Source organism: Protopterus annectens, chromosome 2.part0 (assembly GCF_019279795.1).
Source record: "Protopterus annectens isolate FY-2018-M chromosome 2.part0, PAN1.0, whole genome shotgun sequence".
NCBI classification, from domain to species: Eukaryota; Metazoa; Chordata; order Ceratodontiformes; family Protopteridae; genus Protopterus; species Protopterus annectens.
The window spans coordinates 242,977,539-243,004,447 of record NC_056728.1 but is presented as its reverse complement, the minus strand read 5'-3'; the positions used below and the strand labels follow the sequence as shown (position 1 = coordinate 243,004,447).

Sequence of the window (26,909 nt, the reverse complement as noted above, 5' to 3'; positions counted from 1 at the left end):
CAAGTGCAACTTGGACTATTGGATGGAAAACAGGAAATTCATCCCTGGTTTGGCACCTGTCTCCCCAATGTACACAGGCAACCTGTAAATGTTTCATCTCCTAAGCTCCTGCTTACTTACCTGTTATTCACATGTGCATAGAAAATCAGTAGTACAGCTTACCTGTAGCTTTGCAGTTTTCATTTCTCTTTTCTAGCATTGTCAAGCTTTTTTTATTACCTGTATTGCGTACAGTCTTCCAAGATTATTTACTTTCTATACAAGTTGTCCAAACTCATCCTCCCTGGCTCCTAAAAGGTTGCCATGTTCTTATTGGCACTAAATAATAGAGGCAGTGCCAGTATCTTTCCTATTCATTTGAGACCCACATATATGAAGAAAATGAAGTACAAGTGACTAACTACTTCTTGGTCACCATCCCCTGGGGTAGTGCTAGTACTGTCAGCTGTCCCTGCTCCTCAGTCTTCATCTCCTGGAGTAATGCCACCACTGTCAGTTGTCCCTGTATCTTGGTCACCATCCACTGGGGTAATGTCGCTACTGTCAGCTGTCTCTGCTCCTCGGTCACCATCCCCTGGAGGAATGTTGCCACTGTCAGCTGTCCTGTTCCTGAGCCACCATCCCCTGGAGTAATGCCACCACTGTCAGCTGTCCCTGTTCCTCGATCGCCATCCCCTGGGGTAATGCCACCACTGTCAGCTGTCCCTGCTCCTCGGTCACCATTACCTGGGTTAATGCTGCCACTGCCAGCTATCCCCACTTTTCAGTCACCATCCCCTGGGGTAATGCCACAGCTGTCAGCTGTCTCTGTCCCTCCATCACCATTCCCTGGGTAATGCCACCGCTGTCAGCTGTACCTGCTCCTTGGTCACTGTTCCCTCTGTAATGCCGCCGCTGTCAGCTGTCCCTGCTCCTCAGTCACCATAGCCTGGGGTAATGCAGCTACTGTCAGCTGTTCCTGTTTCTTGGTCACCATTACCTGGGGTAATGCCGCCACTGTCCGCTATCCATGTTCCTTGGTCACCATTGCCTGGGGTAATGCTGCTACGGTCAGCTGTCCCTGTTCCTCGGTCACCATTGCTTAGGGTAATGCCAGCACTGTTGGCTTCCCTTGCACCTCGTTCACCATTCCCTGGGGTAATGTCCATATTGTCCGCTGATGTTCTTCATGTTTCACTGTTGCAGTCATTACATTTGGCCAATCTGCTGGCAGGTTTCCCTCAGTCGGCCTGATTAACACAGTCTTGGGTCCTGCTTCGGTTGCTGTCCCTTCTTCCATGACGTCAGGTCATTAGTGGTATAAAACATGCAGCCGACGCCATTACATCAGTCTTTCTTGCCGTGCGGTGCCTGAAGCAGAAGCAGTTCGCACGTGCCGGTCGGCCGACTCCTGAAATTTTCGATTTCGAGTTTCAGAACTGAAGTCTTCAACTTAAAGCTAAGTACCCCATTGGGGAAACTTTTTCTTGCTCCTTACCGATGTCAGTAAAAGTTAATAATTGCATTACTTGTGGAAAGCAAATACATCATAAAGATTTTCATTCCTACTCTATTCCTTGCCTAGGCCCTAATCACGATGTACCTTGCTGTCGGTTTTGTGCTTTATTTAATCAGCGCACTATCCAACATCGATACATTTTTGCCTCTAAATATTTTGGTTCTCGGTTTAATTATCTAGAAATGTCGTCGGTTAGCCATCCGACTACCGGGATTTCGAAAAAATGCAAAGATAAAGACAGAAACAGGCCGCTGAGGTCCAAAACTACCGACGACGCTTCTCCTAAGCCAGTCGCCAGTTCGCCGTTACTCAGTGAGGCACATTCATAGCCCCTGATTCCCAGGCCTCTACTGAGACCCATTCAGAGTCTGGTATGCCGCGAGATACTTCAACTATGGAACCCGCGGATGTCTCTACCTTGGATGGGTCTGGAGCCGCTGTGCAGGCACCGGCTTCTGAGGGTGTATTCAAGCCTACAGACTTGCATATTAAATCAACACCGTCTTCATTACTAAGGCCTAAATTTCGATCCATGTCTAAAAAACCAACTCCCAGGCCACATGCTCAGGCCCCTATGCCTAAAAAACAAATGATAAAAATGGCTGAAGATCTAATTACTCTAATCAGGGGTAGTCAATCCCCCCCCCCACCCCCAACCAAGAGGCCTAGGGCTGAGCTTGATTATGAATCTTCTGAACAGGATTCTGTTTCTTCCAACTCTTCTGATGACCTGGATTTGTTCACAACTACTTATGAGGATTCTGATGCAGAGGATTCCATTCCCCTGCTTCCCCTCCTGAGGATTTTTCTTTTGGGGAAACTTTACATACTTTAAGGGAGCATTTCCACTGGGAAAGCCAGGAATTTTCTGACTCAAAAAAGAAGCTTAGGGATTTCCCTCTCCTACCTCAGCATAGGCCTTTAGCTATACCTCCTGTACTAGACATTGTTGATGATATGTTCTCAGAATCCAGTTTGGCCCCTGATTCCCTGCCTCCGGCTCCTAGTAAACCTGACAGATACTACAGGGTTCCTGAGTCCCACAAGTTCCTTTTCAAAAATCCTGTTGCAGATCCAGAGACTATTTCTCAGGGGCCCAAGGGCATTAAGGCTTCTACTGCTAAAAATCCTACCCCTTCTGATAAAGACTCCAGGGCGCTGGATAGATGGGGTAAAAAGGTTTATACTTCTGCAACCTTGGCAATCATAGCTTTAAACTGCCAATTTCATATGTTAAAATACCAACAGCATATTATTGGACTGCTTAAACAGAAAATGATGTTGATTCCTGACTGTGTGGAAAATAAAGATTTATAGGATTTATTGCATTCTGCTGAACAAGTTGGAAAACATACTTTGCAATGTGGTTTTGATGCTTTAGAGGCCTCTTGCAGGGCTGCTGTTACTGGGTCTGTGCTTCGAAAGCATGCTTGGCTTAAGGAACAATTTTGCCTGATCATGGTAAATCTAAATTGTTGGATGTTCTTTTAAATCAGGACCGCCTGTTTGGCAATAAGGTTGAAGATGTTCTTAAAAAGATGAAAGATAAAGCTAAATCTATGCAAACTGTTAGATTTTTTACAAGTGCAACCTCCAAGATATTTAGTAGGCACTGGCCTACTAAGAATTGGTCCTTTCCAGTTCCTCTCAAACCAAACCCAGACACAGCAAAAAACCCAGGTTTCAGTCCCAGGGGAGTCTCAGAACTAAGCAGTGGGGGGCCTCCACTTCCAAATCTGGAAATAACAAGACACCCCCCTTATGGTAAACAGTCTCAATGACTTCCTTTTAAAATTCCCAAGCAGTTATCTTTTGACCGCCCTTTAGGGGGGAAAGATTGCTCTTCATGCAAAGTGGCCTAATGGTTAAGGTGTTTGCCTTACAAACACAAGGTGCAGGGTTTGAGTCTCACAAGGGATAATTGGCTAAGCTTAAAATGGCTCACAAGAGCAGTTAGCTTAGTACTAATCTATGAACCTATGAACTGGGAACTCATTACCCAGGACAAATGGGTTTTAAATGTAGTGTCCCAGGGATGCAGATTTCATTTCCACACTTTGCCAACACCAAATGGGTGGCCAGACCTGCCCCCAAATCAGTGGGCAGAGGCTCAAACACAAGTACTTTCCCTCTTAAGCATCGGGGCTTTTCAACTGGTACTAGAAGAGGAAAAGGGACAAGGTTTCTATTCCAGGCTTTTTCTGGTACCCAGAAAAGACAAATCATGGCATCCAATCCTGGACCTGTCTTACTCTAAACACCTTTCTAGAGATTCCAAAATTCAAGATGCTGACTCTTCACCAGTTACTTCCTATGGTAGGCAAAGACACTTGGTTGGCAACTCTAGATTTAAAAGAAGAATACCCGCACATCCCAATCAGGGAATCTTGCAGAAGATACCTACGCTTCAAAGCAGGCTACTTGCATTACCAGTTCTCTGCACTGCCCTTTGGCTTGTCTACTGCACCCAGGGTATTCACTAAGTGCCTGGCTCCAGTTATTGCATTTTGCAGGCAAAGAAATATACAGATAAATCCATACCTGGGCAGAAAAACAGGGCATACTTTTAAATCATCTGTCGTTTGTAAAAAGGGTTCTAACTTTTCTGGGGTACACCATAAACAAAAAGAAATCACAACTGGTACCCTGTGAACAGATTACATTCCTGGGTGCAAGCTTGAATACAACTGCCCAGATGGCTTTCCTCACGCCAGAAAAGCAAATTCATTTGGTAACTTACTTCAAACAAGTGGCCACAAAAACCCTGCTATCTGCAAGACAAATTCTGCAAGCCTTAGGGTTCATGGCCTCCTGCATTCTTCTAATTCCATATACAAGACTGCATATGAGGAAACTACAGTGGTATCTAAAATGCCTATGGAGTCAACATTGTTACAGCCTGGAAACAATGATTCCTATCATACCGTGCCTATGCCTGGAGTTCCTGTGGTGGGCAGAGGCCTGCCAGCAAAACAAGGGACTACCATTCACACTACCCCCTGCCGACCAAACCCTAACTACAGATGCATCAGACTATGCATGAGGGGCTCACCTGACAGGGAAGTCCATTCAGGGCAAATGGAACCCAAATCAAATGCACCTACATATCAATCAAAAAGAAATGTTAGCTGTACAGACTGCTCTGACAGCCTTCAAGGACTACATTCTTCCAGGACCACTAATGGTAAAGATGGGCAACACCACAGTTATGTGGTACATAAACAAGCAAGGGGTACACATTACTACCCCCTCTGGAGACTAGCCATGGCATTGTGGAACACAGCCTTGAGCTGCCAAGTGCACCTACAAGCTCAATTCCTGCCAGGAAAATTGAATACACTTGCAGACGGACTAAGCAGTAACCTCATGGACCCACACGAGTGGAAACTGGAACCAAGTATTTTCAACATGTTGACAAGTGAATGGGGGAGCCCAGACATAGATCTATTTGTCTCCCCCCAGAACTACCATTTGGACAAGTTTTGCACAAGGACTCCCTACACACAAGCCTGGAAAGTGGATGCTGTGTCCTTCAGCTGGAAAAACCTAACAGTCTATGCCTTCCCCCTCTGCCTCTGCTCTCCAAAGTTCTACCAAAAATCAAACAGGACAAACCAAGGATGATTTTGATTGATCCAGACTGACTGCACCAACACTGATACCCCCTCCTGCGCAGTGTGTCACAGTTATCTCCCTGGCACCTGTCTCAGACCCCTTCCCTGCTGTCTCAGCAGGAGAACCAAATTCTGCACCCTCAGCTTCCAGCATTGAACCTTGCAGCCTGGCTAATCACTTAAATTCACCCTTATCATCCCTCAGCAAACCTGTGATGGATGTCATCTTGGAGGCAAGGAGACCTAGTACTAGAAAATCTTATGCTGACAAATGGAAAAGATTCTGTGCCTGGAACCAATCTTAGGGGATGTGCACAGGAGCGCCCAATTTACCTCAGATTTTACAGTACTTAACTGAGATGCTTCACAAGGGCCTGCCTTTTTCCTCCATTAAAATCCACGCCTCAGCTATTTCAGCTCATTATAACACAGAACCTCCCCACTTCTCTTATCCTCTGCTCAAGCAGTACCTCAGAGGGGCCAAATATTTGAGACCACCCAGGAGAGCTCCACCCTTTGCCTGGGACCTTAACTTTGTATTGGAGAAACTCACTCTACCTCCTTTTGAGCCAGCTGCTACTGCAGACTTAAAATTTCTTTCTTGGAAAACAGCTTTCCTTTTAGCAGTCACTTCAGCTGGAAGGATATCTGAATTACAGGCCCTTATGGCAGTGGAACCTTTCATCATCTTTCATGCGGACAGGGTGTCACTCAGGACCAATCCATCCTTCATGCCCAAGGTGGTTTCCAGCGTGGCTCTTAATCAGGCCATTCATTTGCCAACCTTCTTTCCCAATCCACAGAACAAAGGGGAACAGATTCTACATTCCTTAGATGTGCACAGACAACTTAGATTCTACTTGGACAGGACTAAACCTCAAAGAAAATCAGAACAACTGCTAGTAGCATTTGCTGTAGGGGCAGAGGGAAAGGCTATTTCAAAGCAAACCATTTTGAAATGGATAAGCCATTGCATTCATTTCTGCTATAAGCACCACAGAAACCCTATCCCCCAGGGGATCAAATATCACTCCACCAGGACTGCATCTATTTCTGCAGCCTTTCTCAGAGGTGTTCCTACCAGGGACATCCTAGAAGCTGCTACCTGGAGTTCTGTACATACTTTCACCAAGCATTATCATTTGCCAATTTTTTCTAAATCCAGAGCTGGCTTTACCACTGCTGTCTTGCAGGGCCTTATAGCTGGCCCTAATGCTATATAAACTCCTCCTCCCAACCACAGCTTTGGGAATCTACCCAAATGTAATGGCTGCAACAGTGAAACACGAAGAACATAGTACAGTTGTGTACACTTACCATAAATGTAGATGTTCAAGTGTATTCACTGTTGCAGTCCTGGTTACCCTCCCCCAGCCCCCTAACTTCTTCTGGCTATACTTCTACTTTCCTTTACTATGCTTAAAAGCCTTTTTGTTGTATTTGCTTTTTGTTGGAGGTATACCGTTGTGTTTTTATGTTTATTTGCTCCCCATTAGGGGGGCACCTGACATCTGGGGCAAGAAAAACTGATGTAATGGCGTTGGCTGCATGTTTTATACCCCTGACGTCATGGAAGAAGGGACAGCAACCAAAGTAGGACCCAAGACTTTGTTAATTAGGCCGACTGAGGGTAACCTGCAAGCAAATTACCCAAATGTAATGACTGCAACAGTGAGTACACTCGAACATCTACATTTATGGTAAATGTACACAACTGTACTTTACCATCCCCTGGAGTAATGCCGCCACTGTTAGCTGTCACTACTGCTTAGGGTAATGCCGCCACTGTCAGCTGCCCCTGTTTCTCGGTCACCATTGCCTGGGGTAATGCTGCTACGGTCAGCTGTTCCTGTTCCTCAGTCACCATTGCGTGGAGTAATGCCAGCACTGTCAGCTTCCCCTGCACCCTCAGTCACTATCCCCTGGGATAATGTCGCTACTGTCAGCTGTCCCTGATCCTCGGTCACCATCCCCTGGTTTAATGCAAGCATTGTCAGCTGTCCCTGCTCCACTGTCAACATCCCCTGGGGGTAATGCCACCACTGTCAGCTGTCCCTGTTTCTCGGTCACCATCCCCTGGGGTAATGCCGCCACTGTCAGCTGTCCCTGCTCCTCAGTCACCATCACCTGGGTTAATGCTGCCACTGCCAGCTATCCCTGCTCCTCAGTCACCATCCCCTGGGGTAATGCCTATGCTGTCAGATGTCACTGCCCCTCAGTCACCATTCCTTGGGTAATGCCGCCACTGACAGCTTTGCCCTGCTCCTCGCTCACCATAGCTTGGGGTAATGCCGCTACTGTCTGCTGCCCTTGTTCCTTGGTCAGCATCCCCTGGGGTACTGTTGTCACTGTCAGCTGTCACTGTTTGTCAGTCACCATTAAATGGGGTATTACCACCACTGTCAGCTGTTCCTGCTCCTCATTCACCATCCCCAGGGGGCTATGTCGCCAATTTCAGCTGTCTCTGCTCCTCAGTCACCATCCCCTGGGGTAATGCTGCCACTGTTAGCTGTCTCTGCACCTTGGTCACCGTCCCCTGGGGTAATGCCGCTACTGTCAGCTGTCCTTGGTCCTCAGTCACAATTCTCTAGGGTAATGCCGCCACTGTCAGCCATCTCCCGCTCCTCGGTCACCATCCCTTTGGGTAATGCCAGCACTAACAAGTTCCTGCTCCTTGATCACCATTCCTTGGGGTAATGCCAGCAATAACAGCTGTTCAAGCTCTTTGGTCACCTTTCCCCATAACCCATGCAGTATCACACATTTCCTCCTGGCTGCAGTACCCCCCCCCCCCCCGAATTGTCCTACATATATGTTATATAGTGAATAACTACAAAGCAAAGTTCTATTTTTATGTAGGTTATACATAATAAAGTAAACAGCATCTTGTTGAATAGAAAACATGCCATTGTTTAACTGTTGTATTACACTCTCTGTCTAGTATGGCAAGAGAGCACCAGTTGGGGGTTAAAGTGCAAGCCCTGTATGTTCCAACAAGAAGAAAGGATAAAAAATAACCAGAATATGGATTTATGGTGAAGTGTGATTTTTATGCTCTGATGGCATGTTATGCTTGATTAAATAGTTTGAAATGTGTTCAGGCTAATCGAGTCGTATGTCAGAGTGTAAGAACTTAACATGCAAAAGTTACAAAAAGTTTTTTTAAGCTTATACATTCTGATACCGTTACTTATAAAAATAGAAGCATGTTTGTAATACAGTTCTTTAAAAATACTTCCTTTCAACTGACTGCTTGCTTTCTTAATTACATTTTTGTTTTCCTTTTTGTTTAACTAGGAGATCATTGCTATGTGTGGAGGGGACCTCAGTTCTGCTCTCCCGTGGCTGGAATTACATACTCTAAAATTTAGCTACAACTCACTAACTGCATTGGATGACTCCCTGGTAAGGAAATGCTTGCTTTCACCCTGACACTGTATTTCATCAAAAGTAGTTGGTAAAAGCATTTGAAATAGAGTATTGCAAGGTACTGTAGTAAAATGGATCAAAGAAAGGTTTGGGTTTTCTTTTTTAGTGTATCAGCAGTAGAAGAGAGACAGTACACAGAGATTTATTTTTTATATTATATATACCACAGGGAAAACTGGTACTTGTGAACTACAAAGCTGCTGATGAGAGTCCTTAAAAATCGTAAAAAAAAAAAAAGGGACCATGCAGTGTAGACAAGTTCAGTTGAGACTTCAGAGTAATCGAGCAATTATAACTTGCTTAGAAATCCAAACTTCTTTATTGAAAAACTGATTATTTTTCCTTATCAAAGGAAAACATCTTATAACCACAAAGGCTGGAAAACTATTGTGGCTCAACACAAGGATCCTTGCTTTTTGCACACACACACACACACACACACACACACACACACACACACACACACACACACACATATGCGCTTGTTAACCAGCTAAGTACACTAGTCCAAAACTTTTTTCAGGTATGACCTAGTCCAGAAGACAAAAGAACAAAATCAGTAAGCTTTTGAAACTTACATTTTACAATACAATAGGCATAGAAAACTACATAAAGTAGTAAATGTAACAATTCAACAAGCATATTCTGCAACATAAAGTAGTAGAGGTTATGCATTAGCATTATAAAGTTACATAATATCCAGATAAAAGTAAAATATGTTAACTAAAGAGGCAGAAGCAATTTCCGGAGTTGAAAAAAATTCTGGGGAAAAGAATGGGGAAGCAAGGAAGGAATAAAAAATAATTCAGAGGAGGTAGAGAGGCAGTTTGATGAGATTCCTGCAGTTTAATTGCTGACTTAATTTAGCTCATTTTGGTTGTACGATATAGAGTTAGGTTTCACTGTCTGCATCGATGTGCATTTCTTGTAACAACGGTGTGACTCACATCGAAGGATATTCTCAGGCAGTCTGTGAAAAAAGGAGTGGCATGTATTAGTCCTATACATAGACATTAGCTCCAGGCTATCTTGTATGGAACCTTCTCCAAGGTTTATAATTAATTCCATCAGCTGTGTAAATGTTTAAGCATATGAAATTACTAGTAGGAGGGGATCTTTGGTCCTTATAATTTGCCAAATATTGCATCTGTCCCTTGTACAATTGTTCATCAGCTATCTAACACCTTCTTGAGCATCACAGTTTTTCTGGCCAAGAGTTCTGTACTTCACTACCTCTTTTCTGAAAGAATTATCCTTTTTTTATTAAAAAAAAAAAAAACTTCCTTTACTCCATACAGTGTATTGCATTCACGTGCAGTCTTCATAAATGGTGCACCATATCTCATCAGTGGATTCCTGCTTCATATGCTGCCCTATTCTCCCTGATCTCTTGTTTTCCCTTTGAATTTGCCTCCTCATCCCCTCTGGTATGGTTTTCACTTTTTCAGTAGCCTAGTACTTCTTTCCATTGCTCTTTCATTTTCCTATCCATCTTCATTCTAGTCCGTTTTTGGCTTATTTTCCCCATATCCAGGAGCATGTTATCAATTTGTGCTTTTGCACTGTTTTACCCCCCCCCCCCGCCGTACCAGTTTTGAATAATGATATTTTTAATTTCAGAACTCAGCAGTCTGGTAATGTCCATCTTTCTGTCTGTCTTTCTTCCCAGGTGCTGTCCTTACAGAAAATATGATGTTATGTTATTTTTGAATACCCGCAGGTGTACATGCTAATAATTACTCCCGTTTTGGACAATATTGGCTATAGCAAGAAAATAATAGCAAGAAACTGGTTAAAAGAAGCAGAATCTAAATTTACAGAATTTATATTGCACCTTCAGGACATCCATGATAAAGAAACTGAAATAATAAATTAAAAGAAATAAATTCAGGTATTGGCCGAAAACACTGCATAGCTATACAACAGTATTCCAAACAAGGGTTTGATTTGGCTTATGTGTTTCAGTGTTTACAGAAAACAAGCTCATATCTTTGAAAGGCATTCAAAAAGTTTGTACTACGATGCCCAGTATCAAAATAATTCTACTAGCAAGCTAACTATCTTACCCTTTTTTAACCTTAGTGACAGATTCAAGTTTTTGCAGTTCTACCATAAGAGGATCTCTGCAGTACCTTTGATTTACAGATATTATTCCTCATCTTTGTCTGATTGTTCCTCTTAAGTTTACTCATACTTGCACCAAATTTGTTATTGCGTGTACATTTAAAGAAAATAATTGTCACCCCTAGCCAATCTGTATGCAACAGAGAGACAAGTGATAATGCCTCCAACCTGCTTCTATAGTTCAGTCCCCTCAAACCAGGTATATGTCTATTAAAATGTTTTCATATTCGTTCAGTCTACCCAGTTGTGAATTATTATACACAAACGTAGATGCTCGGTATTTCATTTGGCTAATAGCCTTATAGATTGGAATTAAAACTTCCTTGTGCCTACTTAAAATAGATGAAAATATGTCTAGTTCAAAGTAACACTTTCTGATAATATCCATTAAATTTGACTTAAAACAAAGTTTGTTAGATTTTACACCTATGTTGCTTGCAACCTCTACAGCATTCAGTATCGTCTTATACATTGCATGGGGTAATGAGAATTATCTGCTCCAGAATGTGTAATGCAGGCCTTTTTGATGTTGTACTCCGTATAGTTCAGTTTGTCCAAAGTTGTAAGGAATCCAGATACTCCTGAACTAGATACTGGTCTCCTAACCCAGTAATTACAAAGTCTACTTTGGTGTCTTCAGCTTTTTTACATAACAAGATCCTGTCATTTGTTGAAAAACTTGCCATAAAGATGCCATTTAGGTCCAAGTACTGACTCATGTGGAACACCGGATGTTATCTTCTATTCTGAAAGTATGTTGTCTGTTCTAACTCTAAACATACTGTGAACCAACCAGTTCCCTATCCATCTTATAACAAAGGTATTTAGATCATATGTTTAGAGTGTGTCATAGAATGAAAAGCTTTTGTCATGTCTAGGTTGGTCACACCAGCACAGAATCCTTCTTCCAGTGCCTCTCAGAGGGATTGATAAAAATATACTAAATTAATAACGCACGATAGACCTGGAACCAGCCAGTGCTGAATAACGTCTTGTGTGATGCTAATAGAAGGCATGATATATTCATAAATAACTCTTTCAAAGCACTTTCCCAAAATACTTGTAAGACTGTTGAGTCTCTAATTTTTGGCCCTTGTGGTATCACCTCCTTTAGGCAATGGAAGTTCCATGGAACAACAGCAGCCGCTTCTCAACAGGGTGGAGCAAACCGTAACTCCAAAATATTTTAAAACAAGTAAGTTAAACACGAGGTTATATCATCCATAATAGAAAATAAAAACATGAATTATGTAGCTGGCTCACATAGAGTTAGGCTCACATAGAGTTATATTTTTATCTTCTTAAACCTATTAACAACACTCAAAAATAATTTAGGGCAAACCCATCATATAAAAAAATCACCCTTAACCCTACCAAGAGTATCCAAATGTAGTTTGGCCAGAATTTGGGGTTCACTAGTCAAAATTTCTCCCACTAAAATATTGAAATTCTAGTTATTATCAGACACGTATTGGTTAGATGTTTTACAAAAGGCTTTCTTATTCACTGATGTATTGCTGGCTAAATTCATCTCATAACTACCCCTTGCAGACCTCATACTCTTTCTGTAATGGTTGTAAACAGTTTTACATCTTTCCTTATTGTCTTTACAGTTTTTTCCTTATATTTTCCCATAAATACCTTTTTTATAAGCCTTATCTAAAGATTTTTTCCACCAAGGAAACTTTGGCACAATATGTTTTATGAGAAACCAAGGGCACACGGTCCTGAATTAAATTATTTAAACAACTGTAAAATCTTTCCCAGCCATTTTTTATGTTTAACTTTAGCTTTAAGGCAATTTTTTTCTAAAACATGTACAGTGATCAGCACCATGTTAAATTAAACATGTCTAAGCAGTCTTATCTAGCTATCCATTAGTTGAACACATATTCATAGCTACAGCATGCAGTTCCTGCATATATGAATTGATTGATTATGTAGGGTCATGTCTGCTCATTGTATATACCTTAGTACTGTGTCATCTAGCAGAGGCATTTAGAGTATGTGAAATGTCTGTGTTTTTTTATCTATATAAAAAAATCACAGTTTTAAAGTATATTTAGACATTATCATTCTTATTTTTGCATTTCTTGCCTCTTGATGCAGTCTAGCTTTCAAGAGAAGATAATCTATTCACATTTATTCTTTATAGAATATTCATGTTGTCAGGTGCATTTTTGTGGCGGTATTTTTTTAGAATGTAGTATGTGTTTTAACTTTCCAGTTAATGTCCTAAATGATTAAATTACATCTTTAAGGAATTCTGTTTAAGTCTGAAAAATAGCAAAAAGTGTTTGCTTTATATATTTACTAATTAGTTATGTATTCTTAAATATACTTTCCAGTGTATCTATGCAAGCTGTGAGATTATGTGAAGCTATCTATGCCTGAACAGTCTTAGAATAAATATTTATTAGATAATTACATATTCATGAGTATAACAATTCATTTTTGTGTAAATTTGTTGATATGCAGGGTCATTTCAGCTCATTTGTATACACTGCAAAACATGTCATCGAGCAGAATAGTTAGTGTGTATGAAGTGGCTTTACTTTGTGTATTATATCAAAAATTCTGAATTTCAAAATATATTTAGAGTTTATCATTCCTGTTTTTGTGTTTTGTGCCTCTTGATACAATTCTGCTTATAAGAGAAGACATTGAGGGGGCCATTTACAAAGGTACCACTAAACGTACATCTTTGTGTACACATAGTGGTAACCTTTTTGTATTCAGGAACGGCCCTAACACAGTGCTGCATGGTGCTGTAGGACAAAGACATGCAGCACAACATAGGACTGTCTCTGTGGCCATGCTGTATGCTAATGAGGAAGTGTGGTGAGAGGCATATGCTAATTAGCCATGTACTGTCTCCCAAGAACCACCTTCAGGAAGACATCTATATGCTGAGTGATTCAAGAAACCACTCTGCTGTGTAGATCATTACAGCCAGCCCTACTACTTAGCAGTAGTGGACACAGCTATAAAAGACTGTTTTCATCTACTTAACACAAAAGCAGTACATAGTTCAGGTAGAGTCCATGGGAGGGCAGCCATTGCTGTAAAGTCGAGTGCCATAATGGCATCTACGTCAGTGGGAGTTGGCATTCGCCACCAGGGAAAGTACAATTGTGCAATAATGTCACCTGCATCAATATAGGGATTGAGGGTTGACCTTAGCTACCGGGGGTACTCTGAACCCTTTTGCCTTAATGGGATCAGGGGGCGAGGAGAGTCACTGGAAAAGGGGAAAGCAATCTAGTCAGGGGCAGGTATGAGGACTGTGTGCGTCTGTGTGTGCAAGACAACACTGTCTTCATTAGCAACAGTTAACTACTGCCATGTGCAGATCAGTAGTGATCTGCCCATCATGGTAGTAAGTGTGTTTCAGAGGCATGCAGATTAGCTGATAATGAGGTTTTTATCACAGCTAACATGTCTCTGAATTAGAAAATCCCGTGACTTGGGAATAGGGCCTTTTTAGCACGAGTCATACACATCTCTTCACATTTGCTCTATATAAAATTTTCATGCTGTCAAGAGCATCCATTTGGATCTAGCTGATGGTCATTGTTGATCTGACACTGACAAAATGGGGAAAAAAAGAGGATGATGGAAATTTTTTCATCTCTCAGAATGCATTTTGCCTATTAGTTTTACAGTTAATTTACTTATCAATTTTTTGAGGTGAAATTATTAAATTACATCTTTCAAGAACTGGCATATTTAAGTCAGAGACATTTCTGTTTCATATATTCACCATTCAACCCATGAGTTTGTTCTACAAGGTGTCCGCATAAGCTGTGAGACTATGTAAAGCCATCTTAATATTTCACTTGCTCTTTTTTATATATGTATTAAATATCAAATTATTAGGTTATATTTCAAACTAGTTGCCAGCATTTCACTTGCAAACCATTTTCCACGTTTTACTTTACAGTATATTAATATATAGAATGTCTTGCCTCACTATCTGAAGGCACTGCTTTGGCAATCAAATATTTTGGCTTCCTGTTGTAATGTCTATACTTGAAAAGCCAAATGCTAACAAACAGGAAAAAAAGGACTGCAAATGCAGTAGAGGAGTGAATGTCAGCCCTTTCCTAATAACGTTTTCCATGCACCCCCAAAACTTTTATGTACCAGCTCTGAGATCACCATCAAGGAAATATTCCAAGAAATGGCAATCTGGAACATTGTATATGTAAATCTGGATCTTTGGCCATTCAGTCTCAGCATTACAGGACTGTCTATACAGTTGGTCCCAACATTCACACAATTACCAAATATTGTGTTAGTAAAAGAATTAACTTGAGTGTTTACCTGCCAAGAATACCTAATTTAATAAAGAATTTACTTCATTTTAAACATATATAAGACTTTCAGTTATTTAACATTTTCAGTGGTGTCGTCACTTATCTTGCAGTCTGACAGGCTATTTTCTTCTCATTTCTTCTTTCCATCTTTAAGTGTTGGAATGTCAGTATTTTTTTATGTTTTCTTTGATATCACATCAGTCCAGTTCTCATTATGATGAGGTGTTCCCTTTCATGATAATTATGTCAATTCCATTGACTAACTTTGTGGAGTCAGTTCATGGTGTTGTACATAACCAGCTGCCTCTTCTAGTGTATTAAATGTTTTAGTATCTGATAATGATGATGATATCTGGTGCTAATTGTATTGTTATTATTGATAGAAAAAAGAGTTGAGCTTTGACATTATTTTTATCTCAACATTTTCAACAAAAGCCAAGCAGCTTTCTGTTTTTCTATTGTTTTCTCTCATTATCCAATGTCACAGTGTTTTTACAAAGTTTTATCGGGATGCTGTTCCATGCAGATCCTAAGTATGGTAGACATGCACCAATTTTGGAGCTTGGTCTTTCATTTCCTTTACTTGCATAGATTGGTTTTGTATCTTGGTGAGCACTCCTGATGTGACAAGACAGTCTTTTAGTCAATTTTATTGTTTTGGAAATCCATCTCATCAGATAGCTTACCATGTCTCCGGTGCAACAAACTGATATTGTTTCATCTCTGTTTTCTAACTCGACTGTCTTCTCTGTTAATGTGTTTCATTTTAATATATGTTGTATATGATGTTCTGTTTGGTGTTTCTTTTACTTAACTCATCCATCAGATTCAATTAAAACATTTTCTTTTTTATCTGTGTACCATACTTAGATGTTATACTGCTTAGCAGTTCATTTTATATAGTCTTGCTGTAAATAGTCTATTTTGTTCTCAAAAACTGTATTTTTATTGTTCTTGCATTGATGTAAGCAGCTGTTCCATATATTTTTTTTAAGGCAGGTACTCCTTATGACTGCTTACTCAAGCTCATTCTATAAAGGCAGCTTTCTCACTTTCTTCACAAACTCTCAGGAATGTTGATTCATTTAAATTATTTTTGTTTACTAAAAAAATATAATGTTCTTGTTTTGAAACAATATTTTATTACTTTCTCAAGTTATTTCTCACTTTTTGTGTGGTTTTAGTTTAATTTTGCTATTAGTTTAAAGTGCTGGTACTTAATCGCCACCTTGGACATACCCCCCAATAGATTTTTTTCACTAGAAACCACATGAGATAGGGACACATGAAATGGGCATAAAGGATCATGTCTGGGAGGTATGGAAGATAAGGTGGAAGGGTACAAGCTACAGATTGTAGGAACCTCACTACAGCTGCACAAATGCTGTTTCAGAGACAGGGTTATAGACCATGGAATATCCTAAAAGAATGAATGGTATTATCAGAATCCACAAATGCATTTATGACTGCATGGGATTGGTGGAGGAAGAGGTAGATGGATTGATAGGGCATTAAAATGCTAAGGCCAGTAAAACAACAGAAGTCAGTATTGCAGTGTAGGTTTTGTCCTTGACTGGGCCTCAGGTAGTGACTCTGGCAGTGGATGAGATGACTGGGGAGAAATGTTATTTATATACAGATGCAGACTCACTGGTCACAAGGAAGAGGGTGTTGGTGGCATCATACAGTAGGAGCATAAGTGGGGAGAAGGCAAAGAGGTGCAGCTTTGGTACTCAAGGGGAGCAAGAAAAAAACAGAGAACATTACATTCTAGCTGAGGACTGGGAATTTGTAGAAGAACGTAACTGCACTGGCCTCTGCATTCCAGAAACTGCATCTTGCAATTAGAATTTGCCACTAAGCCTGGTCATCCTGTATTATTCTCAAAGTTGTATCTTGTACTTTTACAAGTATTGATAGGTAGAAATTAACTTTTTGTAATATAGCATAATGATGCAAATTCCACACAATGCTTTACTGCCACAGTTACACAGTAGGTTGTTGGCTGCATTCTGTGTTGTTCTGTGATACTTACCATGAACGTTACCACTTTCAGAATAAAATGCATTTCATTGAGTCTTAATAAACAACACTTTATATCTCCTACATCAGAGATCCATAAGACCATTGGGAATTACCTGGTTGAAAAAATACAGTGATGTGATTCCCATGCAGTCAGTGACAGGTTGCAGAGTAGAGGTTTTTACCTACATCATTAGAGGTTTGGGAATAAATCCTACATCATATTAGAGACACGAGAGTGGAACCCACACGGATGTTGTACACCCTCTGAGTTTTGTATGATTATCCCTGCTTCATAGTACTGCAAGCTTCAACAGCAGGTACATACAAGTTGACCCCCATGGTGAGTTGTGGTTTCAGAATTGTAGGATTCTGGGTATAAAGCTTCATTCACCAGTGCTCTCATCCTTCTATTACCTGCAGAGATGAGTAAGTGAACCTACTTATTGCAGTAATGCACACTAGGGCTCTTGCGTCTCTGAAGGATGCATAATTCTCTTATGCTACACCATTGTTGTTATACATTTCCATATTTAGCCACTCTGTTAACCATTAGAGAATAGGCAAACTGTACATCAGCACCCTGATTGGAGGACAAATGTTCACCAGCAGGGTATTAATGTGCAGGTAATGCCAACTGAAATATGAGTCTGCCGTGGAGCTCGAACTGAGAAAACCGAATGGCCTCCATTATTTTACACTTGCTAAGCAGCACTTTTGCTATTTAGTGAGTGTAAAATGTGAAAAAAAAAAGACAATAAAAAAATGTCTGTCTGTGTTTGAGTGTATGCGTGCACGTCAGTGAAAGTGAGAATGAGCGAGCCATTATTTTACACTCGCAAAGCAGCGCTTTTGCTGTTTAGTGAGTGTAAAATAAAAAAAATTATAATAAAGCGTGTGTGAAAGTATATGCGTGTATGAGAGTAAGAGAAAGAGACTGATGAAGCTAAACAGAAAAAAGTGTGTGTCTGTGTGTGCGCGTGCTTGTTTCTCTCTGCGTGTGTGAGTGAATGCGTGCATGAAAGCTGAAGAGACTCTGTTTTTGTGTGTGTTTGAGACAGAGAGAGTAAAATGTGAAAGTGATCTGGTGATCCCCTGGCAGCGGAAGCAGTTTTGCATACCTCTCTACCTCAGACATAGTTCTCAACCTATTAGCACAAGAAGTCTGGATAAAGCCTGTCGCTCGTCCCTATACACTTAGAAGACAAGCAGGCAGGGTAGTTTGTTTAAGAAGCTTTATTACATGAAAACACATCAGTATAGATCGTAGCTTCAGTAACTGTAAATGAATGGATTAACAGATAGAGCTTACACACAGACATGCTTACACTACAACATCTAACTGCAAAGTGGCACTCTGTCCCTGCACGTGCTCAGTAATCAATACATTAGTACATGCCCACCGGAGATTTCTTAAAAAGATATGTACACTGATCTACATCCTCCCTCTTAAAGAAAAGAAAGCAGCTAGGCATGGATCAGTATACACAATCAGAAAAGAGAAAACAATGCTCAAGTGATTCATATTGTCATGTCTGGAGCATGGTCTCTACACTCAACTGGATCTTGTGGTATACCCATCAGGCCTTGACTTAATAACAGGGACAGGTTTCGATAAACAGCTCATCTCAGGAACTTCTGGATTCATCACAGGAACGGGAATGTTCTCTGGAACTTCGTCTGGAACTGGAACACCGGACAACTCACTCTGAGATAGAGTCTTTCTAACAGGCTAGGTGCTGTGGTATAGGCTCGGACACTGGTATCAAATGCTTCAGATTACACCTAAAAACTGCTCCTTGTGATTCCACAGTGTGCAATCTCTGCTGTGGGCAGATGGTCTTCACAACTCCAGTCTGATCAAAACCTTTGGACGTTTGCATCCTTACCACTTTTCCCTCTTGTAATGGATTGAGTGGTTTGCTGGTCTTATCCTAATAGGACTTCTGGGTTAAATGCTTCTTGGCTTTCACTGACCTGTTGTTCTTGACACATGGAATCAACAATTGATTACTGATGGGCAATATGGTTCTGTTTTTTCTCGACAGAAGTCTCTGAGCAGGTGAACCAAGATTTTATCTAATTTGATCACTCAACATTGTGCAGTGAGATTATTTGGGTAGGACTACCTCCTTGCTTCTTTGACTTTGAACACTCCTCCCTGTCCTGTCTCATCAGCTCAGTGTACTAAGTAGAGAGAAGACATTTGGGCAGGCCTACTCCCTTAGTTCCCTAATCTTGAACTATCTTCTGTTTCCTCCTCTCCACTTAAAAAATAAAATAAAAATAAAATTACACTTTATTCAGCTGCTTTTACTGTAATTGTGTTCTTCATACTTTATTGCCTTATTTTTGCTGTGTGCTCTTAAGTGTTCAAGTGCTTTTATTCTACTGCATTTATTACTGCTTGTTAATAGCCTAATTAAATTTATCTGTTCTAAGCATTTTAAGCTTTGGTCTTAGCACTTCTGCTTCAGGCCAGTTACTTTACATTTAAGAAGGTTCTTGTGGTCTACACTCTTGTGGACAAACCCTTAACAAAACCCTCTCTCCATAAGTCTGCCCAAGCATTCGGAACACTGTCTGGACAATTCCCATCACTTTCTCTTGCCAGCCTGGTCGACATGGGCATACTGAAACAGTGTAGCAACTGCCTCATGTTTACAGACAACCCTCTTCTTCTAGCACATAATTCTTCCACCTGCGAGAAATGCATGTACATCAGTAACTTGGAGTCCAAGCTCTCTCACACCACAGTCAGTAATCTTGACAAAGAAGAGATTGCCAGCACAAACACCACACTGCTCACATCACACAGCCACTTGCAACACACACACACACACACATATGCAAAGGTACTCAACAAAAACTTACCTAAACAGCAGAGACCTACAAAACGCACTTACAAACATTCCACACACACATCAAACACATCACACACAGCAGATAACACACCGGTGTCTCACAAACACAGTCCATAAGCCAAAACAGTAAACCATCACAGCCCACAAGACATAATAAACCAAATACACTAGTCATTGGTGGCACACCGATGTCCCCCTCACCAGGCTCTACAAGGAGAAGATCACGGTCAGTTGTCTGTCTGGTGCCAGACTCCACCACATCACGCACACACTTAAGTCTCTGAACAACAAGTACGACTCTGTCATTGTACATGTTGGTGTGAATGACTTAAGATGTACCTCTCTGGACTATATGAAGAGAGACATGATTGAACTCTGAGTATTTGTTCCAGGCAGGTATGACCCTAGCCCTAAGCAGCATCCTACCTTCATCAAGAATGATACTACAATACCAACAAAAAATAATTGACTTCAACAATTGACTTAGTTTCTGGTGTCATTCCAATGGGATCCAGTATCTGTCTGTCTGAGATAACATGGTCCACAGGCCTTGATGCTTTGCCAGAGATGGTCTTCACCTCACCACTGGGTTTCCGGGTTCTGGCCAAGTCTCTCCCTTCCTCATTGTTCCTTTTTTAGGCAATGTCCCAAAGACAAACCTTCCAACATAAAAGATCTGTCAAAAAGAAAATTAAAGGTCATGCTGCTTTAACGCTAGGAGCCTAAATATGAAAATGGACTCAATGGAAGTCCTCCTTGCACTGGAAGATGCTGATGTCTGTGCGGTCACGGAAACTTGGTTCAGGGCTGCGGAGAGCACCCCTGCCTTACCAGGCTATACGTCAGTCCACACATTCCGACCCCAAAATGAGGTTCGGAAGACTAAGGGTGGTGGAGTCTCTATCTTCATCAAGGACAGGCTCACCTCCAAACTGGTTTGCCAGCATGATGAAATGGAACTACTCCAGGTACAGCCGGCAAGACAACCATCCAAGTTATAGCTAGCTATAGACCCCCCCCCCTCCATGACTCAGGACACCCACTTCTCTTACCTGGATCTACTAGATGCCATCAAGGTAGCCCCTAACACCCTGATCCTTGGTGACTTCAACTACCCCACCACAGACTGGGTGAACTATTCTTGCGCTAACTCACTGTCTCAACAATTCCTCGATTCATCATTTCTAATGCACTAGACCAGCTCGTCTCATCCCCCAGAAGGGGAGATAACATTCTGGACTTGGTTCTCACCAACATGGGTGACTGCTGCAACTCTGCAATAGTACGTCCTTCTCTGGTTAGATGAGATCATCAGACTGTCTCATTCGAAGTTCCTGTCCCACCCTATCCCCCCCAGCTGAAGTCAAGCTAAAAAAGTTCCAAAAGCTGACTACAACCTCCTAAGTGAGGGTATCTGTAGCTTCACACCCCCCCCCGAGGATGCAGACAACTCTGCTGAACAGTACGCCAAAGCAGTTTACAACCACCTGTATAACTGCATGGACTCCGCCATCCCCAATAGAACTAAAACCTGCTCATCAAGGAAACAGAAACCTGTTTGGTGAACATCCTGTATCAACAGGTTTTACAACAAAAGGAGGAAAGTGTTGTCCAAGGGTAAAAGGGAACAAAGTCCAAATTGGAAAAAACCTCCCTCCTTAGGCTCAACAGGCAAATTAGATCACTAGTGAAAACCTCCATGGTCAATTATGAATCAAAACTAGCCTCCATAACAAAGGGAAACCATAAAGTCTTCTTCAGTATTGTCAGGAACCTCCATGGCAAAGCCCAGGTTTGTTCCGAAGTAATACATAACAGTATCGCTTGCACTGATCCTGTTGACTTAGCCAACCTGCTAGCAGACAGGTTAAGTGCATACACCTCCCCCCTGCCCCCCAAAGGCCCATTTGACATCTCTGATACTTGTCCTGCACCTCACATCTCAGTAGATCAAGTGTTACAGGCCCTATCCAAGGCAAAAACCACAGCTTCCATGGGACCTAATAATATCCCAGGATGTATTCTGTACCATCTCCAGCAAGAACGGTCTTCACCATTGAACACTCTTTTTTTCAACCACAACCTAAGTACTGGTTTCATTCCAGCAGAGTGGAGAACCGCTGTTGTCATCCCCTTGCACAAAGGTTGTGCCACTACTGACCCTGGAAACTATCGCCCCATTAGCTTGACAAGTCTGATCTGTAAAGACATGGAGCGTATTATTATGGATCTCATAAACAAGGACATAGGCAGTCTCCAAGCAGATGACCCCACCCAGTTTGGATTCGTCAAGGGCAGATCTTGCCTTTTGAACCTGGTTGACTTCTTTGAGACTGTCTCCAAGGCTCTGGATGAGGGAAAGTCAGTACATGCTGTTTACCTTGACTTGGCCAAGGCCTTTGACACATCATCGAAAAGCTAACACAACGTGGGGTAAATCCCTGCCTAATCAGGTGGGTGGACAACTGGCTCACAGACAGGACACTCAAAGTCAAAATAGGCACCTCCACCTCCGATAGCAGACCTGTCACTAGAGGAGTTCCCCAAGGATCTGTCCTGAGACCCCTACTGTTTGGCATCTGTTTCTCGGAGGTGCAGGCAAAGACAAAAGGCCTGCGGCTGACCAAGTTTGCCGACGACTGTAAGTTGGGTGCTGTCATTGACTCCCCAAGCGATGTTAACATACTGCAAGAGGGTCTCACATCAACTAATGACTCATGCCGGAGTTATGGCCTCAAGCTAAATGCAAAAAAATGTATCATCATACCATTTGGCAAAAACATGACCCCTACTGGTTACCACATCAATGGCAACCCCCTAAGCACACAACCTGTGGTGAGAGACCTGGGCACTCAGGTTGATAACAACCTCACATTCGACCATCATGTAGCGGCAGTGGTCAGAAAAGCCTTTTACTTGGTTCATCTCATAAGTAAAGGGATTGCTTCCAGAAAAGCAGGAGGTTATTACCTCTCTATACTCCTTCCTCATTAGACCAGTAATTGAGTATAATGCTCTGTTTGGGATGTATCTCTCCAAACATCTGCACCAACTGGAAAGGGCACTGAAATATCTCATAAAGAGAATCCATGGCCTCCATCACCTGTCCTATGCAGACAGGCTCAAGTCACTATCACTCTACTCAGTATCGTACAGATTGCTCAGGGGTGATCTGTGTCTCGCCTACAAGGCAATCTCGGATCCTGCCCTACTAGAGATGCTCCATATCCATAAGTCTAACTCCTTACAGACTACCCGCTCAAAAGGCCTGAACCTAATATGTGACATTAGCAAAACCTGCTGATTAGACAGGTTTGTCTCCCAGAGGCTGCCCCGTCTCTGGAATAGACTTCCTATACATGTCAAACAGAGCACCTCTCTGACCCTGTTCAGGCGCATCCTTGATGAGTGGATGAGAAACCACAAATTTATCCTAGGGGTTTCACCTGTGTTCCTCATTGACAGGGGCGACAGGTGCTGACTGAGGTTTATTTTTGGGGATAAACTCTTGGCTAGGCTTGTAATGGCCCCAGGGCCATTAGCCTAGTAATCTCCTATGATCCTATGAATATTTATGAGATTCAAGAGATTCAGGAAAATATCACTATTGTCTCATTTTGATTTTTCTAGTAATTGCTTTGCACTTTGGACTGCATGTTCTGCCAAACCATTTGACTGAGGATACTCTGGGCTACTCGTGACATGAGTCCAGTCCCACTCTTCGGCAAATCTTTTGAAATTTTGGCTTGTAAACTGCGTGCCATTGTCAGAAATAACTTTGTGGGGTTGTACATGTAAATCCGCACATCTGGTTCAGCTGAAGTGGTTCTCTCTGTTGATGTGGCTTTGTACTATTACATACTGAACAAGATAAAATACTCTCTCAATATCTTGTGACATAGAAGGCCAAAATACTAGTCCTCTCCCCCTTTTTTTTAGTAGAGTCTGCTCCTAGGTGACCTCCATGTAAGATAGTAATGTACTCTGGTTGCAAAGACTTAGGAACAATAACTTTTGGACCTTTCATAATGATACCATTGTCTGACAAAATCTCATTTCTGTATGGAAAATAAGGTTGCACTTCTGGAGGTAAACTAGATTGCTTTAAAAGCCATCATTCTTTAAGAAAGTGGTTAAGCTTCTGTAAAACTGGATCTGCAGCTGTGTGATCTCTCAGCTCATCAAGACTTGTGGAAGAAAAACTTCTCACTTCCATTACTACAAAATCAAATTGCTCATTGTCATGCTGCTCAGTGTCATGCTGATCTGGATAATGTATCAGCAAGATAAAGTTGTTTTCCTTTCTTGTAAACAAGAGTGACTTGATACTTTTGCATAATGTATCAGCAAGATAAAGTTGTTTTCCTTTCTTGTAAACAAGAGTGACATGATACTTTTGCAATCTCAGCATCATGTGTTGCAGTCTGGCTGGGGCTGTCTGCATAAGCTTTCTCAAAATAGTGACTAGAGGTTGGTGATCTGTTTCAATCTGGATAGGTCTACCATACACATAATCTTGGAACTTTGAACATGCAAACACAATTGCCAAAAGCTCCTCCTGTATCTGGGCATGTTGCATTTCAGCTTGGGTAAGAGTTCTGGCTGCATAAGCAACTGGTTTGAGCCTCTTGTAGAATGACTGCACCAAGACCAAGTTTTGAAGCATCACATGGAAAAGTAACTGGCTTGTGGATGTCATAGTATCTGAGTGTAGGTGGACAGGCAGTTCTCTTTTTCAGAACATCAAATGCTCTCTGGTGTTGCTCTGACCAAGATACATCTTTACGTGTTAGCTGTCTGAGTGGTGCAGATATTTGACTCAAGTCTGGAATGAACTTGCCTAGGTAGCTAACCATGTCAAGAAAACATTGCAGGGCTTGAATATTATCTGTAGCTGGCATCTCGAGAATGGCTGTTTGCTTAGAAGGGTTTGGTCATAAGCCTAAACTGGTAAATAGATGACCAGTGTATGTGACTTCTCTTAGCCTGAACTTGCATTTCTGTGGATTGAGCTTAAGATTCACTTGACGTGCCCTTTCCAGAACTTTTCTGAGGTTTCTGTCTTGCTCAGCTTCATCATTACCTCCTACCAGTATGTCGTCTACTATAATAGCACAAGGATACCCAGAAAAAATTAGCTCCATTGCACGTTGAAAGACTTCACTTGCAGAATTTATCCCAAATGGCATTCTCAGAAATCTGTACCTTCCAAGATGGAGTACTGAAAGTAGTGAGCAACTAAGATTTCTTGTCATGCAAAATTTGCCAAAATGAAGTCTTTGCATCCAAGACAGAAAAAACAGTGGCATTTGGCGTGAGAGCTGCAACTTCTTCGACTGTGCACATTGGATGATGAGCTCTTTTTAGTGCCTTGTTCAAATCTCATGGGTCAATACATATTCTGATGTCATCTGAGCTTTTTTATGAGCTACCATCATTGAAGATACCCACCACTATATTACCACATAGGTGGCAGTACACTGAACACCAAAAGTGTGATAAGAGACTTAGGGACACAGGTGGACAGTGGTCTTCCCTTACATTCACAACCACATCGCCACAACAGTCAGGAAATCCTTCTATGTGGCACACCTCATCACTAAGGGCTTTTCATCCAGAAAAAAGGAGGTCATTGTCCCACTGTACTCATCCGTTATTAGACCCATTATAGAATACAACGCCCCATTTGGTATGTACCTCTCAAGACATCTGCTACAACTGGAAAGGCCACAGCAATACCTTGCTAAAAGAATCACAGGCCTAAAGCCCTATGCTGACTGTCTAAAAAAACTCGAGCTTTACTCTGTCACATATCATCTACTCAGAGGCAATCTCTGCTCAACATACAAGGCCATGTCAAACCCAGAGCTGTTGGACATGCTACACTTAAAGGAATCCCAATCCTTCAGAGCCACATGCTCCAGGGATCTAAACCTTGTCATCACAATGAACAGAACATGCTGGATGGATAGGTTCCTGACCCAGAGACTCCCCAGACTCTGGAATAGACTGCCCATACAAGTCAAACAGAGCACCTCTTTGACCCTCTTCAAAAGGAACCTTGACGATTGGACGGGAGATAGGAAATTCAGCACAGGGATCACGTCAGTCACCCTGCTAGACAGGGATCCAGAGAAGTAAATATTGTGGGAAGAAATATCCAGGGAATTGTTATGGCTAAGCTTGTATAGGCCCTAGGGCCGATAGCCTAGTACCAACTTATGAACCCTTTTGGTTCACTAACTGGATAAATCACACCTTGTTGCACCATTTTGTCTAGTTCGGCTTTAACACTAATCTGCATGGTTATTGGAACTTTTCTGGCTGGCCTGATAACTGGACTGGCATTTGGGTCTAACTTCATGGAGTACACAACTAGAAGCTTGCCTAGTTAGTCTTCAAAGAGATCAGCATAAATAGAAAAATAGACTGGGCAAAGTTACAGTAGTGGTCTTTTAAGCTAACATGGTAAAGTTCCTTGTTAAATGAAAACAGTGGAAAAAACTATTATTATTGTCATAACTCCGGAGTTAACAACAAAAAATTATTAGAAATGGAGTCTAAGTTCATTTTGAACTTTAAAACTCTTTCTCCCAATGGCATGAATTTAGACATGTAAATTTTGCCATGGTATTAAAGAAGAATATGTAATATAGGTTTCGGGGAACAAAGCAAACACAGGACACATATTTTGATCAAAATTAGTTGTACAAGGCACATATATATATACAAAAAATTTTTCTTGAGCATATTTGCACTATGTTATTACGATGAAGGATGTTGCTTTCGGGCACCCAATATATTAGGCATTTCTTGAAAGGGATTTGGTAGGAAAAACATTTTTTTCCCATGTGGGGGGATATAGTTCAAACATGCGATTCAAGTCATTTATGACAAATGTAGCTAGGGACACAATGAAGGAAAAGAGGAAAAAAAGAAAAAAAGAATGTTCTATCAAGTTTAGTTATTGTTTTTTTCATTTTTTTCTTTTTGTAAGTGATAGGATTCGCATTATGCATAAATGAAGTGAAGTCATATA

General features: G+C 41.5%; 1 protein-coding gene across 4 annotated transcripts in view; it reads left to right on the top strand.

Moving 5' to 3' along the window:
• LOC122793047 (serine/threonine kinase 11 interacting protein) overlaps nucleotides 1–26,909 on the top strand; it is a 1,659,807-nt gene that overhangs the window by 573,964 nt on the left and 1,058,934 nt on the right. For all 4 annotated transcript variants that reach the window (XM_044060719.1, XM_044060720.1, XM_044060718.1 and 1 more), the window contains exon 6: nucleotides 8,410–8,517. In XM_044060719.1, the coding sequence (XP_043916654.1) occupies nucleotides 8,410–8,517 (108 nt within the window). The remainder of the gene's footprint in view (nucleotides 1–8,409; nucleotides 8,518–26,909) is intronic.